Source organism: Falco naumanni, chromosome 14 (assembly GCF_017639655.2).
Source record: "Falco naumanni isolate bFalNau1 chromosome 14, bFalNau1.pat, whole genome shotgun sequence".
In the NCBI taxonomy this organism is placed as follows: domain Eukaryota; kingdom Metazoa; phylum Chordata; class Aves; order Falconiformes; family Falconidae; genus Falco; species Falco naumanni.
The window spans coordinates 17622447-17642653 of NC_054067.1; the positions used below are offsets into that span (position 1 = coordinate 17622447).

At 35.7% G+C, this 20207-nt stretch overlaps 1 protein-coding gene across 3 annotated transcripts in view; it reads right to left on the bottom strand.

Annotated features, from left to right (window-relative positions):
* Positions 1-20207, bottom strand: part of DIAPH2 (diaphanous related formin 2) — a 243393-nt gene that overhangs the window by 207437 nt on the left and 15749 nt on the right. Inside the window, exons 2-9 of one of the 3 annotated variants that reach the window (XM_040614067.1) lie at positions 16338-16370; positions 13775-13951; positions 12207-12311; positions 7848-7868; positions 2786-2925; positions 2374-2448; positions 2219-2288; positions 757-893 (exon numbers count right to left, since the gene is read on the bottom strand). In XM_040614067.1, the coding sequence (XP_040470001.1) occupies positions 757-893; positions 2219-2288; positions 2374-2448; positions 2786-2925; positions 7848-7868; positions 12207-12311; positions 13775-13951; positions 16338-16370 (758 nt within the window). The remainder of the gene's footprint in view (positions 1-756; positions 894-2218; positions 2289-2373; positions 2449-2785; positions 2926-7847; positions 7869-12206; positions 12312-13774; positions 13952-16337; positions 16371-20207) is intronic. The other 2 variants (XM_040614069.1, XM_040614068.1) reach the window with 2 other exon arrangements.

Sequence of the window (20207 nt, forward strand, 5' to 3'; positions counted from 1 at the left end):
ATGTTGAATTTAAAAAAAAAGGTGAATGAATTTCTATGTTATTGTGACATTCAGCTAAGAAACAACCAGGCAGAAGGGGTGGAGTGTGTGTGGGGGTGTGGAATCACTACCTTTGCAAGACTGTGCACTTGGTACTAGCTAATGTTTTAACATTTAGGAGTTCTAATAAATTGTCTTTTCAGAAATCATAATGGTTTTATCTATTTCTTGCATAGAAGACATGAAGTTTGCCATTTTTAATCTTCAGTAAACTAAGACCCTCAATAACTCAAAGTAAACGCGTGCCAAATATCTTTGTTTTAAAAAAGCCCACGAGCATGTGTTACGTAACTCTATCACTTGAACTACTCAAAACTTCAGCTATAAACGTAAGCTTTTTGCCCTGTCAAATCTGTTATGTTTAGGCAGAAAGGTGATATTTTTCATAAATCCATACATGTATTTATTGCTATACTATTATCTTCAAAACTAATGAAAGATCTTAACATGTGGTGTCAAATTAGTACTTTTCAAATTTAATGAAATTCACCTCCCCTCCTCTGGGGACGTGTCCCTACCTCAACCCCCCCCATAGGCTCAGTAGCAGATTAATATTGGATTAATGTATCAAAAATGGTGAAAGTCTCTTTTCATTTTAACATTAAGAAAGTAAAGACTTCACAGGTTATGTTGTTTCATTGACAAGTTCTCACCTGTGTCCAAACTGACAATTCATGAACATGAAAACAAAATAATCTGTTTCGGTATCTTACTTACATATTTTCCTCTCCAACAATGCAGATAGCAGAAAGTATTTTCACTGTTTCGGTCATCATGTGTGGTTGCTTTGGATCAATTGCTCTTGATAACAACAAGAGACTTCTTTCATCTCCTAGAATCCTTTGCAATCCGTACTTAAAGAAATAAAAAGTTTACAGTGAAAAGATAGTATTTGCTTTGAATACTCATAGTCACCTTTGGGCTTCAGATCCTCAGGAATCCTCACACGACTCCCCCCCATATGAAGTCTAGCAATACTCTACTAAAACCTTCTGGCTATTACCACTGGGGGACACAAGTCAGTCTTTCCAACCTTACATTTGAGGCTTTCACCTAAGGAAAAGTCAGTTCCTAAGCAAGATATCATAAACTTCTAAAATCAGGTATCCACCAGAAGACAAAACCATTTTTATTTGCCATCTATATCTGAAACACCTCAACAGCGTAAAAAATTAATTCATTTTTTTCCCCCATAATTGTAACAAGTGCTGGTTAAGTCAATATTTTCCACACACTGGCTAACAGAGGTTGAAATTCTTTTTTAAACAACTATCTTCTTTTATTGTCTATTCTATTTTACCTTCTGTACACATAAACTTGTATACATTAACATTTATTTTAAAGTAGCATTATTTTCCATTTTCATTAACTACAGGATAGTTGGTAAATCAGGTATTTGTTTCAAGTTATGATCTAACTGTAGCAATAGCAGGGGGGAAGCATGCAACCATTTAAGTTTACTTTTCACACTTCAGACAAGCTATTCTGTGAGATTTTACTAAACTGAGTAACAGTAGCTAAAAGTAACTTTAATGCACAGTTATATTTGCTACAGTGGGGGGAAGAATTAATCACTATAACACTTTAGATTTTGCTATGAATAAAGAAAAATTACAAGTTTAACAGATCAACTTCTAGAAAGAATACTTCCACTTTGTGAACTGGAAGAACCCATATCAGAAACAAGTTTAATACAGCTTAAACTAGACTGAAGTTTTATCTTTTACCTGCTGCCTACCAACTTAAAAACTGTAGCTATTAGCTAAAGATACTAAGTCATACTGAATTTAAAATAAGGTGAAGAATACATTATATTAACAAAAACAATTATGTATTGAAATTTAATTTTAGCAAGTAATAATTTCCTTTCAATTTCAAAAGCAAATAATTCCAAATTCACTTACGTTTAATTCACACTATCACCCTGTCTGCAAATTATTTTGTTAACTATTACTGATCTTTTGGAAGCAAAACTAAAACAAAATGCATATTCAGAAAGGCTTATGAACAAGACTCTCAACAACAAGTTACGCTACATTTAAGACCTACATTTCCAGAGTCAGCAGACACTGGATATACCAGCTTTCTTTCTTTTTCTGAGATTCAACATGCTACACAGATCTTGAAGTCAACAATAAACAGTCAGGCTAGAAGTATTTGAATTGAAAATATTTCTTACTTTATTGTTCATAAATGCTTTGAGGCACTGAATAAGTTTATGTTGATTCTTCTTATCAATACTTTCTTGCCTTCAAAGGGAGAGGAAAATAACATAAGTACAAACGATCTTCACAAGGTCCCCCAGCCCTCCCTTCAAATGATCCGAGTCCTTACTGTTTCTTGTCCAGAAGCTTTTCCAATACATCCAACAGAAGTCCAAGGCCTTCGTGCCCAAAATTGTTAACCCAGCTGGAAAAAGGAAGAAAAATACTTTTCATTATTTACTAAATCAAACATAAAACTTGCAAAGTTATGTCTCCAATACTGCTTGTACATCTCTATAGACACTGCTTTAAGTCTCAAGTTGTTGAAAACCTGTGTGAAAGGCAGAAGACAGTGCAGACAGCTGCAAACATTTCACTCATCCTTTTCCAATGCTGAGAACTACTTTACCAAACCAACAAGCATTACTCTAATGACCCTGGTTTGGGGGGGCAGGGCGGACACACACGACAACACTCACACAACTCTCTATTGCTTCACAAAAACAGCATGCTTAAAAAGTACAGCAGAAATTATTACTTACCTGACTGGATTACTGGTTAGAGACACTCTCAAAGATTCTAGACAATTAAGAAGCTTTTCCTCTGAAATGCCAGATCGCAATTCATGAATATATTCTTGCGAGGACAGTGTGCATTCATGTTTGCTGTTTTTCAGTCCACCCTATCACAGAAGACAAAATGCTGCCTAATGTTATACTGATCATAGTAGCATTTCGATGACAACACTTAACACCAGTATTTCCATGTGAGTTTTAAAAATCACTGTTTTCCCTGTATAACTAAGAACAGCTGACTATATAACTAACTATAAAACTTTATAATGAAGAACTAACTACAAGGTATTTCAGTATTATAATATCCAATAGTCAGTTTTTAGAGCTGTAGTATTCAAATCTGTAAACAATACACAAAACATTTTGCCGAAGGGTGCAACTAATCTTTTGTACAGCTCTGACAAGTTGCAGAACAGGAGGCTTATCTCAGAAGAGTGGTTATGATTAATATGCAGTTCCTAAAACTCCTTAGCTCTAAACGGTCTGTTGAAGGGAACCTGATAAACATGTCATGGGTGTAAAGGCACTATGAAGAAGTGCCTGACCTAGAACAGGATTTTTAAGTATTTGGTTTTAATTATATCAGGAACTTCTCTGACTACTGTAATCTTCTATTTGCCTCACTTTAAAAAAGCTACCCTTCTTATGAAGTTTCTGGTTTGTTCTTTTCAAATTCTTACCGTTCATTTTCCAAACATGACACTAAGTATGACTGTGACAAAATGACTTGTCTACATTTAAGTTAACGAATTTGACCTATGTACATTCCATATTAATGCACGTAACAGAACTAAGTAAATGTTCACAATATACCTTCAGATTGGTTGTCCTCACCTCAACAAAACAAAAACCTGACACAGATTGTGAATTCATTAAGACAACAGTGTCCTCTGGACCATGTCAACTGTGAAGATGATTCTTGCTGACACGCATAGCACCTTTGGCTGGACCACACATGCCAGTTACACATCAAAGGACCAAGACAGACAAAGTAAATAGGATACTGAAGGAACTACAATTTGTCATGATCAACTTCCTAAACTAAGAGATGCTCTTCCACCAAAGGAAAAAGAATTAAAAATAGGTGAGGTTATCTTTATAGAGTATGAACTGACTTCAAATGAGGTATGTGTATTAGCATATATATTAAAAATCACCATAGTTCAGAAAGATCATCACTCTGAAAGACCATAAGGTAAAAAACTGGAAAACAGGAACAGCTTTATGCCATTTATTGCATTGAATGGAAGCAAAAAAAAAATTATATATGTAACTAATGTACACCATCTACACAATATTGGATAGAGTTTTTGTCATTTCAGACAACAATCTTTCCCCAATCCCTAAAAGTAAAAGCAGAGAACAGAAGCACTCCTGGAAGCCATAAAATCTGTGGAGATAATGGCAACTTCATTACATTGTCATTACATGTTAAACTAGACCCTGAAATGCACTCTAGAATACAAAATATATCTGGTTTTCCGAAAAGATTATTTCCTGTGGGTTAGCCCTTCCACTGTAGTCTGCTGCAAGCTCCAGAAAAGATGAAACATTTAAAGTCTTTGCTACAATTTCTTTCACATTTAAACCAAGGTGTGCTCTTGCTGTGTCCTTTTCCTATACATCAAGGACATTAGTGAGGACCCTCTCCTCTGTCTAGCCCCTTGTTTTCAGAAGATCTACGACTCCCTCAATAACAGTTAAAATAGATGAAAAGTTAGAGTAATTCACAGCATGATATCCTAAGACTCCCTACCATGCCTTATAGGACAGGTACACTTCATTGTTTCTATGACTAAGCACCTTTAACTGCATAGCAATAAAGAATCATCTCCCCTTCCTTTCTTCCTCTGCCTCTTCAAAACACACGGTCACTAAAGACGTCTCATAAAAATCTGTTCTCAAAAACTTTCACCCAAATACTCCAGTTCAGGCCAGAGAGTTCTCAGTTTAACAGGATCACTTTCTGTTCTCTTCTACAATCAACTGCTCAGTCTTAACTCACTCTTACATACAGCCATGCTAACTGGAGTGCTACAACCAAGTGCTCTTTCTTTTCTTTCCCTGTACAAAGACAGATTGTTTGGAATACCATGCTATGCCTTTGCATGGATAAGATTTTAATATATACGTTTATTATTTACTTTGAGATACAAGGTCTCAGTGAAAGATACGCTTTATGTGAGAGCATCTAATAAGACTAAGGTAAAAGCCAAGTACAAAGAAACTGAGGGTTAGATCCCACACCAGAACTTTCAGAGATCAAATAAATGCTTAGGATCAAAAATCTTAGAAATCAATTTATGATCACTCACCTTCACAGTATAACAACTAAGGCATAGAATTATTTACTCGCTACAACTCAAATGAGAGCCTGGACCACACATTTAAAAATCCTTCTCTGATGAAGTTAGAAGCAATGACCTTTTAGTGAAAATCTAAGCTTAAGGGAAATCCTAAAAATCTCTGCAAAAAAACCCAAGTATATAAAAGAAAACCCAGTTTGCTTTCCCATGAAGGAGGTAAATCCAATCAATTCAAATCTGTGTGTAGGACACATTTCAGGGTTTAAGAACAACAGTGACAGAGAGGCAGGACAGACACCCTATAACGCAAGATACAGTGAAAAACAAACTTAAGCACAGTTTTCTCTCTACCCAACTTCTTTTTTAAAAAAAATATTCAGAAAACCAAGCAACAATTAAATATTTTAGAGATTTCAGTTTATCTTACTCCACTTTGACTCCAGGTGATTTGAAAGTTGTTAGCTGGACAAAGAAATTCCTCGCCCAGTACCTTACTCATCAAATGTCCAGCTTTATACTACTCAGATGCACCACCAGAGAGGTGTGTAAACGACCTTGAGAACCAGTATCTAAGAAAATAGGCAAGCAAAGGCATTTTACCCTCCATGGGGAAATAAGCAGATAGAATATCTACTTGGTAAAGAACTGTGGAGCACACCTGAACCAAATGGATTGGCTGTAACAGTTAAAACACAAGATCAGGAAACCTGCACAAACTGCTGCTCTTTGAGGCACCAGACTACTCAGACCTCATTAGCAGGTACTTTTTCCCTCACTAATGACTAACTGAAGAGTTTTTGCACACTCTATTAATACAATTCTGTTTCTATCATAAGGAAAGAAACCGGTATATTTTAATTAGAGTATAATAACAAAGTTAGATAAGACAAGTTGTTTGGATGATGTGGTGTTTTTTTGCTTTGTTTTTAGGAAAGCAATAAAAGCATTTTCAATGATTTTTTTAAACTACTTATACTCTAGTTGTTGCACACGTGACTTGGAAAAGCAGTATCCTTCTTCAGCCTATGAGGAAACACTATCAGCTCCTGGACTACAAATTGCAAGTCTAAACAATTTGTATCCACTTCACCCTGTAGATATTAGCCAAACTCACTAATTCAACCCATTAAAAACAGAACTAAAAAGCTAATCCTACTTTAGACAGCTACATTAATGCTTTACAGATAAAAACAAGATGTGTAGCTGCCATTTCAACGCAATTACCACTATCTATAAAGGCAAGGAAAGGTTACTTTGCAGGCAGCTAAAATAGAGAAGTGGGCACCAGTACTTCATATCACAAGTAAAACTCAAGTAAGTTAAAGCTCTAAACTCCCCATTAACAGGCAAGCCTCTTCTCTGCAAGAGTCACTACAAGCCAACAGTACCATAATTCTTCTCCTCCCTAACCACAGTACATCCACAGATCTTCAGGAAAGTAACCACAGATGCCGCCAAATCCAATCAACTCCCAAAGGATAAATCCTATGGAAACATACACTGAGAAGAAGCACACCAAGATGCATGCATTCTTCAAGCAGTAATACACAGAAGCCATACTGTAAGAGCAGCATTTCTTATTTTACTATTTTGCAAGTTATCTGTGCAAAAACATGCCTGTAAGGCATAACTATGCTTGATCTCCATCAGACACTGAATTAAAATGCATGGGGAAGAAAACAGTTATTACAGAGTTTCTCCACTACCCATAGTGCATATACCAGCTTCCTTTATAAAATCATCTCTGCACAATGCAGCTGTTCAGGCTAATTCGTATCATAAAGAAATTAGATGGCAGCAGGAATTATGTGAAACTGGTTTTAATGCAGCAAACTGGAGAATTCATGATCTCTCCCCTCAAAAAACAAATACTTTATTTAAATACCTTCCCTGTGCTTACGTATTTTCTCAAATAGCTTTAAGAACCAGTACTGCGTACAAAATTTAAAAGTACTGGTGAATACAGGCAGAAGTCTGTTTAAAGACCACTAAATAAAACAAAGCCAAAAGCAATTTCTTTATCCCTATGCACTATATCCTTCTATACCTAAGTACATCTTGAAGTAGTGATTACAGTTTTAAGACATAGGTTGTTCTTTATTATTTTTATGACAAAATATAAGTACTGAATACGACCTAAGTCTCAAACATTTTTTTTATAAAAAATGGCAAATTTCAATCATGACAACATAAAATGTAGTTGAGCAATTAATTAGACATGTTATGCTGTGAGTGATCTCATCTTATGCTTACTGACCTTCTGAATCCTCTACATTAATCTCATTCGCACACTGATACCCAGCAGCTGACATATCCACAACTATAAATACTAACAATTAAGACATGAAAAAAATCCATGTCTAAACAGAATGAAGACAAACACTGTAAATTTAAAGATTTGAGTGATTGCCTTCAATAAAAAGCAAGACAACCCTATATTCTATTTGTTGCTCACAATGAACAGATGAATTCTCAGCGAGTCTGAAGTATACGGACATAGATTCCTGGAAACTTGAAAACAGATCCCTCAAAAATGCAATCAATGATCTTATACTGTAAGATAACTATGACTGAGGTAGTTGATAATTATTTTGATAAAACAAGGATTCAGTTATGGACGCTGACCTTTTAAATCCAAAACAAAAAATAAGAATAGTCCAGCCTAATTTTAAAACTGGAAGTGTATTCATAAGAAAAAACAAAACTATCATGTTCATACTCACCGGAACTTTACTTCCGACTATCTGCATGCAGTTGTCAGCCAAGAGAGGTTATTGTGTAAAAAAGATAATAATAATAATACATAAATAAACACAGCAAAGTACTTAGTAGGATGTAGCATCACACAAATTTTTCAGTGTTTATTCATTAGTAGTAGTTACATTATTTTATTACTTTATCAAACTGTTTAAGAGTTACAGCTTCTCAACAGGAAAGCATTTCTACTGTAGGAGAAATAACTTTCAATTCTTATATTCCACTGCTGAACCATCAGTATTTTACACAACTACAAAAAAATAACTAAATACCTGGCTTGGCATCTTGAAAGATTAAGATATGCCATTTTGTTAAAATTATCAGGTCAGTTATTTTATAAATGACACCGAGAAAGCTACATTAAAAACTAATGGCATACTGATTTCCTTGTACATGTAACAACTTCATTGTTATGAAGCTTTTCATCTATCTAGATGATGTCATCACTGAATTTAATAAAGTTTTTGTAATAAAAAACATAGCCTACAGTTATAAATCTGACTTGCATTTCAGAAAATCTCATGCGGCATTTTTCTTCAACTGCTCAGTATGGATGCTTTTAATTACATGGATAATTAAACAGTGATTTTCAGAGTGACATCTTGTCTTCTTTACCATAGAACAGCATCTCTGCATATTCATGACCCAGAATTTGACCCAGAACTCTGCAGCAAGGCAGCACCCTCTGCCCTGTTGTACCACTTTGCACAAATGACCATGTTCCTGCGAACACCAGGACTATGGACTTTGGCTTGAATATTTGTAGGCCTTTCATCGTCAGCTCTTTGCTGCAATCTGATAGCTGCCAGTTTCTTTAATAACTACTTTCATCTGATTAAGAGCTTGAGACAGTATGATTTTGTTCCATGATCTGAATTTGGTTGTATATGTTCAGCCTGCACCTTCTTCATTTTCTACCCTTATCCCTTCCACTACTTTTCCAGGAAGCCTTTCAGAAGACAGAAGTCCCTGCAAGTCTTTCACAGCCATCCCTTCTCCCCTCTTCCTGATCAAGCTTCCTCTAGAAGTACAAGATGGGACCGTCACCACCAGACAATCTCTTTTCCTAATTTACTGCCGCCTTCTCTCGCCAATGATCGACTTGTACAATATGGCATGAGTTCATATTGTCAGTAAGTTCCGTTCTGAAACTGAATTCTGAGCCTTCACCATTTCCCCATTTTCCATGGTCAATCTTTCTCTTCAAGTGAGAGAAGGAATCGGAAGCACAATTAATCACTTTACATAAAAACATGCATCCTTTTGGCTTCTGTACTTCCTCCATCCCCCAAGGAAAAGGAAAGCTGCTTTTCACCCATTGAAAATCAAGGTTTCTTTCTCAGAACTCTGAAGACAGTACAGTGTTTCAGAAAAGCATGGTCAACACACTGCAGATGGCACACAAGGCAGAGAAAATGAAGCACCAAATTTAAAAATAATTTGGTTAAGACAGGATCAGCAAACAAGAGCAGTGTTTTTAAATGAGAGGAGAGAGCTCAAGTCTAACTAAAACAAACATTAAATGAACCAGAAGAAAAGTGAAATCAACTGTTGAGTGTGTTTCATGAGCTCTGAGCAGAAGAAAAGGCCCAAGGATTTCCAGTATAAAAGAGGAAAACGTATGAACAATTATCTGTGACTAAAGAAGAAGGTAATAAATTTTAAGAAAAATCATTTTGAATGCCATCAGCATTTTCATGGAAGACAATCCTGAAGATGGCCTGAAGAAAAGAAAGCCTGACAATTCATGATGCAGTAAGAATTGGTTAAGGCTTGAATTCAACTACACAGAATAGCAGCTTAACCAAACAGAAGACAAAATTTACCAATAAAGCAAAGCCTCATTTTCATTGTTAAGTCCCAATCAACATTTTAAAATTGACCACATTATATTTTTTAAATTGCTTAGGATGCTATCTATTTAAAAGCTAATTTAGGGTAACACACTACAGAAGCATCATTTATTTCTGAACAACCTGAAATTATTCCATTCAAATGCTGTGATTCAATTGCAAGAAGGACTTACTGAAGCACACAAGCTTTGATATGAGCCCTTTTTCCATTAGGAAAAATATTTTGCATATGTATAAAACATCCATGCTGGTGTCAACTGAAGTTTAAAGCGCACATCCATGTATGAGGACATTTCAGGATATTTTTATTTATCTTTATATTTTAGTACGTTTTGGCAAACATATCCCCAGTTCTGTTAAGTTGCCCATGCTACAGCGCATATGGTGGCAGTAACGCAATCTGTTAAATTTTTTAGCAGTTAGACATGCAACGGTAGCCATGCTTTCCTTACTCAGCTGCAAAATTATGCTACCTTAGGCAGCTACATTTCCGTACCAGCATACATGAGAGATCACTGTTGTCCAATTACTTTTTGGGAAAGAACTGCAACTACTTCCACTGTGAAAGTTTCTACTACTTCAATAAATTATTTTTGCTTACTAAGAGAAATCAGACATTTAACACTGATCATCAAGTCAAGATAAAAAAAACTTACAACACATTATCAATCGTTCCCAATGATAGTCTAGGCAAAGTATATTAACAGGAAATTTCATAATATTCACTGCCTAAGCTTTGAATAATTCTCCAATAAGGTGATGTTTAGCTACACTATGCTTTAAGCACTGGATTCTTTCCAGGACAGACTAAACAACCGTGGATTTTGTTTAAGATGAACTCATGCAGGAACATCACTTCTCTCAGAAATGTAAATCACATCATAATGCAACTTATTCCTTCCACTAAAGTTTATAATGTTTAATGCAAAGCATTTGCATTTAATAATTGCATGTCACTAATTTTAATTTTTTGAAATCTAACTCTGCAGAGCTGATTCTGAAGGATAAAAGAAAGACAAGTCAGATGCACAAGTCCATGCTTATAGTTTCATTAGGCAGACACCAACATAATCTTATTTGCTGGTTTATTTCACTAAGAAAGAGATTATTATTTAACACTATCTGTATTCAGCACTCAGACTCAGCTCTGCAGAACTTCTAGCAGTGCTGCCATTATGTACTTGAACAATTTTTCCACACATAGTCTTCATTTGCAGTAACCTTATAGTGCACACAATAGGTGTGGGGGGGAAAAATGACATTCAACCTAATTTCCAAATAAAATTATACGCATTTTATTGAAGAACTATGCTGATAGCAAATTTTATCACTTGAAGCATACTACTGCCCCTTGGATACACAAAGCTAGCCCTACCACCATCTCTCCCCAAAACTGCAATACATTCAATTCCTCAGAATTCGCTACTAGCTTCTTGAAAATTCTTTATACAACAGTGGCACAGAGCAAGACAAAACCCATTTCTAGTGAAATCTTAACACTGTATTTTTATATATATATACACACACGTAATGTTTAATCCAATCCAACATTCACGAGTTTTTGTGGCATATTCTCCTTTTACATGAGAACTATATTGGCTATAGCCAAGTTCTAACACAAACATTACTGTTGTATTTTATAACTAATTACTACTAATAGTTGCAACGCAGGAAATAAGTGGCACCTCTTCACTATTTGAAACCGTATTTCTCCATCCCCACAAAAGCTGGGGCATCCAGTCGTTCTCCTATACTTCTGGCACCCCAGAACAGACAGACTTCAACAATTCTGCTTGAAGGATCCAGCAACTAAGGGTAATCAATCAATGTAAGTGCAGGGAATGATCAACATGAATGAAAGGCCTCTATATTTCTACTCAAAATATAATTTTAAACTCATTTTAAGACCATTTTTTCACTAAAGGAATCATTTTATCTGCCTTCAGAACATTTCTTAGCAGACTATTTAACCCAGTCTTCAAGCCAGCTACAGTACTCAACACACCCAAATTAAGCTAAAATCCTGACTTTAATTCAGTTTTAAGTACTTTCAGTATTTTGATTCCCCGCTTCTAACACTGCAAATTGTACATCTAGTATGCATGTCATTAATGAAACCATATAGTCATGTTGTCTTTTCCAATAACTTTTGGTAGGTACCAAAAATGTCTAGATTAATTGCACAGAAATATGCTCAGGTTCCATCCATTACTCTACATCATTGGATTTGCAATTTTTTATAGTTTAGAAGAAAGCATCAAGTTTTCACATTGCCTGACAGCTGAAATACATATTAACCCTTCAGATGAAGCTGCAAGCATTTAGAAGTGTATTATTTAGTACATATTTATTACTTTTTTTCCTGCTACTCCTAGAAGATGAATCCGGACAAAAAATTTTCTAAATTTCAAGCTTGATGCTCACAAAGCTAAGCTTCTTACTTTCATCTGTCTTGGAGAAGTGACTACTTACAGATTTGGCAGTTGCAGAAATGTACTGGACAACCATTTCACGTTTTGTGGTCAAGTCTTTATCTCTTAAAGGAGCTTTACGTTCTTCATTTAGATTCATGTCCTCCTGTAAAGAAACAGACCACACAACATCAAGATTCTATTTCATGGGTTTTATTAGTCTTTGCTATTTTTATACTCCTTTTCTTAAACAAACGGCTCATTTTTAAACAAACAGAGGTGATTTTCTCCAGCTTATCAGCTTTTGTTTGATTCTGAGCTACCCAATTTTCTCATTTAATTCTGTCACTGCAAGTGTTTCCTGTTTTCAAGACTTAGCCAAAATCATATATGCATCGAGTAGTTACCATTAGTGAAATCTGGCTCAAGAAATAAAACTAGAGGATAAAGCCAAAAATTCTTGTGAACTTCCTGTGTTCTTTGTAAAAATCAGAACGGACACTATTCTTGCATTATTCAATCAGAAGCCTGTTATTACAGACATTATTAGCTTGGGGCAGGCGTAGATGTGAATGCGTTCTGATGGATTTCAAAACAAACCTAAAATTCCAAATATTATGCTAGATTAAAAAAAAAAAAAAAAAAAAAATATAAATGCCTGTTTCAACTTAATAACTGACTAAATGCAACACGTAGTCATTACAAATCATGACTACTCTTGCCATTAGAAGTCAAAGTAAATTCACAGTAGCTACTAAAACCAGTAAATGTTACTGTAATAACTTACTAACAGCTTTTTCAAAAAAATTACTCCTCTCTGGAAGACAGACCTATCATCTGTTTCAAATATTACACTTCAAAATGTTAAAAATTAATCCCTTCACCTAACAAGCAAATCAAGCAAACTTAGATTAACACTTATCCTATCTTTCAAAAGAGATTCACAACTTCAGTGAGCAGACTAAAGCTACACAATGAAACATGACGGTTCTTAGGCCATACTGACTGCATGGAATTTTAAGGAATGACACAGAAAACAGTATTTCTAACAATACTCAGCTGCATTTCCTGATACTTCACCTACTAACAATGTGCACAGTAGGATTAATACACAGCTGCTTCAAAAGTTTGTTTCTTTATTGCTAATAGAAAAAATTGCTTGCAAGTAGAATCGCAAACCTTGACAAGTGATCCTAAGACAGAAAATATTCAAGACCATACAAAAAAAAAAATCATCTTTCTATACATTAAGATTTTTCTAATGAAAATTATTATTTTCCAAAGGTATTTACTTAAGTTTATTAAAACCTGTCCATCAGCAGTATCTAACTACTGCAACTAAGGTCAACAGTGTTTATCTTAAAGAAGCAGTCCACAGTTTAATATTTTTATTTTCTGCTTTTTTTTGTTTGTAGAAGTATACCAAGTAATTTAAACTTACGTAATACTAGCATTCTATGAGTTACTCAATTTTTTAAGTGCCAATTTAGACAGATTTGTCAGGCCTATGCTATGCCCCCCCAAGTAGTTCATACTTCCAAAATTATGTTTGAAAATAACTATTATATAATAAATGCCAACATGAAAACAAATTAAAACACTGTAAAATAATGTAGCACATCATCTTACCATCATTTTTTCAAACAGATCCATAACTTCTTTTTCTGATAAGTTCATGCAACGCTCATCAACAAGTGCCTGGGCAAGTGGGATTTCACTTATAGAAGGCTGAGAGTCAATAGGATGCTGAATGAGAGGTTTCTCTTTTTTCACTGCTGATTTTCTGAAGCTTGTTATTCTGTCACGCTGCAAAGACATCCATTTAAAAATAAGCAGAAATAGGAAAGCAGCCAATCACATGGCAGTAATACACACATTTTTTAGTTAATCCAAGCAGCAGAGTTAAAACTCAAACTGAACTGTAAGTAAAAATACTCTAATATTCAGAGATTGCTTTTAATAGAAAGACAAAAACATTTAAGGTAAATACATGACAGGTCACAAGCAAAAGGGATATAACTATTTCTCACAGTTTCTTAAGTATGCCATCTATGTTAAACTCTAAGCATTTCAAAATCTTGAGTTCATCTTCTCACATTACTCCCTAATTATCCTGATAGTGAATAAATATGGTACCACAAAGGTAATGTCCAAGCGTTCCTTCACCTGAAGAGCTATAAGTCTTTGGAGGACAACTGAAAAAGCCAGCGTTGGGAAGGAGGTACTCACAAGTTCATCAGGCTTATAAAAAAATCCTGCTAAAGTAAAATAAAGTTTGTAGAGGAATTAATGCTCCAAGTTTAGTTCACAATTCCTTGAAGTGTTTTTGAGTACGGACTCCTGAAATTAGTGCATAATTTTAAAAAGCCAGGTAATGGTTACTCACATAGAGGCAGCCATCCATAGTTAAACACACATAACAGACATTAGTGAAAGCATATCATACAGTCTGCAATGACGCTTCACTGGTTAAGGCTGACTTGTTTTATGCCTTACACCAAACCCCCCACCTTTTTTTTTTTTTTCTTAAAGCATGCTTACTCAGTTAATTTGTTAATATTGGAAAAAAACAACAAGAGCACCTTCCTTATAAGGCCATTTATTACTGTATTATTAATATATAACTATTCTGAATAAAGGCAGAATTTTTTAATAATATTGTCTTTAACAAGATATATATTTTATACTCATTTTTATAACATTATGTCTGTAACAATTTTTCTAAATTAACTGTTTGCATCAACAAATACTGACGTATTTGTTTCAGGCACTGAACAGCCTTATGAAGATGTGCTTTCATGTAACAGCAGCTTATGTAGGTTTACCAGTCTCATTCATAGCAGTTATTGCAATCTTTATGAAGGCATGTCAATCAAAATTTTATTTCCTTTAATTACACAACCTCTGTGAAGTTGTGAAGACTTTAATGGAGTATTTCTTTTATAGGAAATCTGGATTCATTTAGTGTTCATTCAGTCCAGTCAGGAGTGGAGACTTCTGACTGTTGCAGAACATGGAGAAGAAATACTCTTCCTTTTTTCAATTGTTTTGTTTCTTTTTATTGGCTTGTTTTGTTGTTGTTTTTTGAGATCCTACAAGACCAGCTTAAAGTTTTGAAGGGAAAGTAATCCTAGATAAGCTGCATGCCCTTTGAATTTCTTTGGAGTTTTTTTGGTCTGTTTGTGTTTTTGAGAGGAGGGGATTGGGGCTGGGTTTTCTTCTTCCTTAGAAATCTTAGTTTTGTGGACAGAAACACATTGCTTACAAGGATACTGTTAACATAGTTGACAAGATTACTACTTTAATCCTATTTTTTCCTTATTAGAATAGTTTACATCACACTTTCTGAAACTAAAATTAGGGCATAGCCTATTGAAAGGGCCAAAGGTATGACATAGTGCCTGAAAGGCAGTACCCAAAATTAGCCAATATACTGAATGCAGTGTTACTGTTCACGTACATTAAAATGTGCATTCAGCAGTCACCAAAAAAAAGAAGTCATTTAAGATCAATTTCATTGTACTGTGATCTGTTTCAAATATACCTTATTAACAACAAATTTATTTAATCCCAATGCAATGGTGAGATCACTTTCAAGTCATAAATCAATCTTCTACATGATTATTTGGTACAATTTCTTCATTTCAGACATGTAAGTGATAATGAACTAAGTGGCTGGTGCAGCTTAACTATTATATACAGAAAACACAAGTTTCTAATTTTGCTTAAGTCAATTTTGATACAAGTTTCTGTAAAAATACAACAGTTTTCAAAGTATTTGGAATTATAAAGTTAGTGCTACTGAATAAAAACTTATTTGACATACAGTACATACTTATTACACATAAAAGTTCCAGTTGAATCATGCGGCAACTAACTCCACAAGAGCCACTGCAGATCCTTTACTTGAAAGAGGTCAAGAAAAGTAGCACTTGAACTGTTAAGTAAGTTTCATCACATCCACAGTATTACTGAAGTGTAAAGAATGTGGTTAAAGCTTCTTCAAACAGATATCATAAATTACTGTTCTTCAACTGAGTTACAAATTATGCTCTTTAGGAACAGTAACTCAATTTTCTGAAATCTAATGCTTAATATCCTTATAAAAATGTGTTACATAGTCCACATTTGGAGTAAAACAGCATGCAGCATGGAGTTACCATTGCAAATTAAGATGTTACAAAGACCTTACCACATCATCTGCCAAAGTTTTTATTTGAATATTCTATTAAAAAAAAAAAAAAAAACAAAAACAAAAACAACACACACACAAATCAAAGAAAAAAAGACAGCGTTACCTACTGTTTCAGAATAAGGAAGTCTGTATTTCATGTATTCTAATACTAAAAGGCACTTGAAATTTCAGGAAGTCTTGTAGCAAAACTGCAGCTAATAGGGCATGAAATCGACAGTGTTTCATGTGAAAAATGCTTGCATCCTATTTCATCTTGGTTTTTGACTATTTAACTCATGAATGCAAAACCTGTATAGCTCTAGCACCCCCAATATTTCACACACACACAAAAAAAAAAAAAGACAGCAGAATCTCTTAGAAAGCTTTCCAACACAAATATGGACTTATGGACTTCAAACAGTCAGCAGATAACTATATGACACTCTCATTTTTGACAGTTTTTGAGACTCAGTTGAGTAGAATTTCCTGTGCCCTAGCTTCTTAGGTCTTCTGCCAATTTCTCCTTAAGACCAAATAATTTGATTTCTTACATGAACTGCCTAAAGCCAGTGTACTGATGATGCACAAACCAAACCCTACTGTATCTCCCTTCCTAGCATACTCTCACTTTTTTCCTTAACAGTAGTAAAATCCTGCTGACAAAGATGACCAACATTACATTTTTATTCATGGCCAAAAAGGCAATTTGTATTACGTACCAGTATCAACTATCATATCAAGGAATCATTTCATTAATAAACACTGCTTAATAAATTTGGAAGTCTATACAAATAACGGAGGATATATCAAGGTGGGAAGGAGGAGCAATGTGTTCATACTTTAAGCATTGAGAGGTATCCAGGACAGTGCAGTTGACTGACCCTGGCTGGTAGGTCAGTCCCCACCCAGCCACTCGTTCATTGCCTGGCAGGGGGATCAGGGAGAGAATCAGAAGTGCAGAAGCAAGAAAAACTCATGGGTTGAGATAAAGACATTTTAACAAATGAAGGGGAAAAAAAAGATTAAAAGAAACAGATGATGCTGAAGCCATCACTCACCACCATCAGATCAATACCTACACAGTCTCTGAGCAACTGCTACTTTAGAAAAAACACTTCCTTCCCACCCCACCCCCTGTTTTATTGATGAGCATGTCTTTGTGGTATGGAGTATCTCTTTGGTCAGTTTAGGTCACCTGTCCTGGCTGTGTCCCTTCACAACCTCTGGCCCACCCCCTCCTACTCTTGGGTCATGGTGAGCACTGGAAGAATAGAAACAGGGAATCATTCAGGTTGAAAGAGACCTCTGAGATCAAGTCCACCCTTAACAAAGGATTGCCAAATCCATGACTAAACCTAAGCACCAAAACTACGCATTTCTTTAAACACCTCCAGGGAAGGTGATTCTACCACCTCCCTAGGCAGCCTGTTCCAATGTTTGACCACCCTTTCAGGGAAGAAATTTTTCCTGTTACCCAATCTAACCCTCCCCTGGAGCAGCTTGAGGCCTTTTCCTCCGGTCCTCTCACTTGTTATGTGAGTACAGCTGTAGAGAGCAATAAGGTCCCCCCCGCCGAGCCTCCTCTTCTTTAGGCTAAAGAACTCCAATTCCCTCAGCTGCTGCTCATAAGATTTGTGCTTCAGACCCTCCACCACCTCCATTGCCCGTCTCTCGACACCTCTACTCCACACCTCTATGTTCCTCTTAAAGCAAAGGGCCCAAAACTGAATGCAGTATTCGAGATGCAACCTCACCAGTGTTAATGACAGGGGGACGATCGCTGCCCTTGTCCTCCTGGCCACAAGAAATGGTAAGCCTTAAGACTGGGTAAGCACTGTTCAGCAAAAGCTAAAACACTGGTGTTTTATCAGCACTGTTTTGGTCATAAATCTACACCACAGAACCATATGGGCTGCTATGAAGAAAATTATCTCCATCTCAGCCTGACCCAGTGCAGACATCTAAGATAAAATCTTCTCTTGCTATTCCAGATGTTGACACCAACCCTTCGGCTTCTTAACTGCTGTATCTAAAACGTCTTCCTTACAACTACACCTCTCCTGTATTTTTGTTACCTGGACTTATTATGGAATTAAAAAAGAAAGTAATACTCCAGCCTTGAAATCAGGTCTAATATGTCATTACTCTGGTAAACAAACCTTTTCTTTTTAGTGGAGCTTATCGAGAAAGAAGTCCAAATGAAGTAAAGCCTAACCATGACTGGAAGCCAGAGACCTATGCAAGCAAAAAGTCTGAAAACTCTGTATCCGTTTTAGCAGTCACTTGTACTAGAAACATCCCCCCCCTCCCCTCCAACTTCTTCTCATTTAAGCACTGCCAATCTCTCCCAGAACCTGGAACAGGATAATCTACTCTATCTCTACATTTATATTGCATTTGTCACTCAAATACCTCTGGGCAAAATACAGAATACTAAAGCAAGATTCCACACAGCATTTTTTTCAGACATCTCAAGCGCACTTCCCAGATCTCCTTATAGTGCACCAGCTACATTGCTGCCAGTAGCTACTCAAGATAAGCAACATATTTAACAGGTAGAAGAGAAACTGCAGGCAGCTGGAGGCAGAGGCAAGGCAGTTATGTACCTGCAGATTCTCACTGACACGCAATTTTGACAGACTCTTATACTAACAAAGAAATCACACTTCCAGTCTGATTTAAGACTGTAAGCCAAAAGTAGTTTACCTCCCCAGGAGGAAGTTTAAGATAGCACACTTTTTGTTGTCAGCTCCTCTAGCATTATTCTCTATGCCATCTGTAAGACAGTCAGAACACAAGAAGATGAAACCAACCCTTTCCTAGCTTGTTAAAGACACCATTCCCTCATTTTAGAAGCAGACCAAAGCCAAAGGTTTTGCAAAAATCTCTATGATAAAGCATTTGCAAATATGGGAAATCAAATTAGTATTTATATGTAAACACACACATACAATTTAAGACAGCTCTCCTAGGTTTTAATATCAATGCATACCATGGAACTTCTTCAACTCCCATATGAAAGAACTATTTCCTACTGATTTACTTAATTCTTCACTTAGAAGACTTCAGTGGCAGAGCTTCCCCCTCTCAAATGTAGTCTTTCTAGTCCATCACTACTTTTAAATACCACTTTGTTTACTTCTCCTAATTTTAGTTTACTCTAAGTATCCCATTACTTGTGTATGTACTGACAGATCATGAAAATAAGGCACACAAAAATCATTGCATATACTAATGCAACTGCATCACACTACTCATCTTAAAAGGTCAGTCTCAGTCATGTTAATATTCAGTGTAATTGAAATCTTGCATGTAAGAACAGTAGACAGACTTCCACCGTAATTTGCTGTATTTATTGATACCAAAATCACTATTTCCTCATACAAGCTCAGTTCAGGCTCCTACAATAACAATTCCAACATTCAAAGAACTTAAAGACATGAGATTATTGCATTAACTTTCATCACAAAACTCACAGCAAGTCTTTTCTTTAAATCTCTTTCTCATTTATGTGTTAATAAAACCTTCCAGATCACTTGAGCTGGCCATGAATTGTAAATTAAGATGCATTTACATGGGTTGAATAACCTTTCCATTATATTTAAGTATTACTTTGCCACTTTCTTGTTACTCCAGACTTGCTTCCACCACAAAAACAAAATCAAAAGCAACCCACAGTTTACCGCATGTATAATGAAACAATGATCAGCTGGCTAACTTCTAAACTTAACAGCAATTTTAACTCCACTGCACACTGCTCAGGCAAATCGCGGTGCACTGCAACACCCCACTTCTGCACACAGACTAAGCTTCAGGTAACAGCTCCAACTGCTACCAGCAATCCTAATTTTCTAAGAGTAATAAATGGAAATGAGACCTTCTCATAAC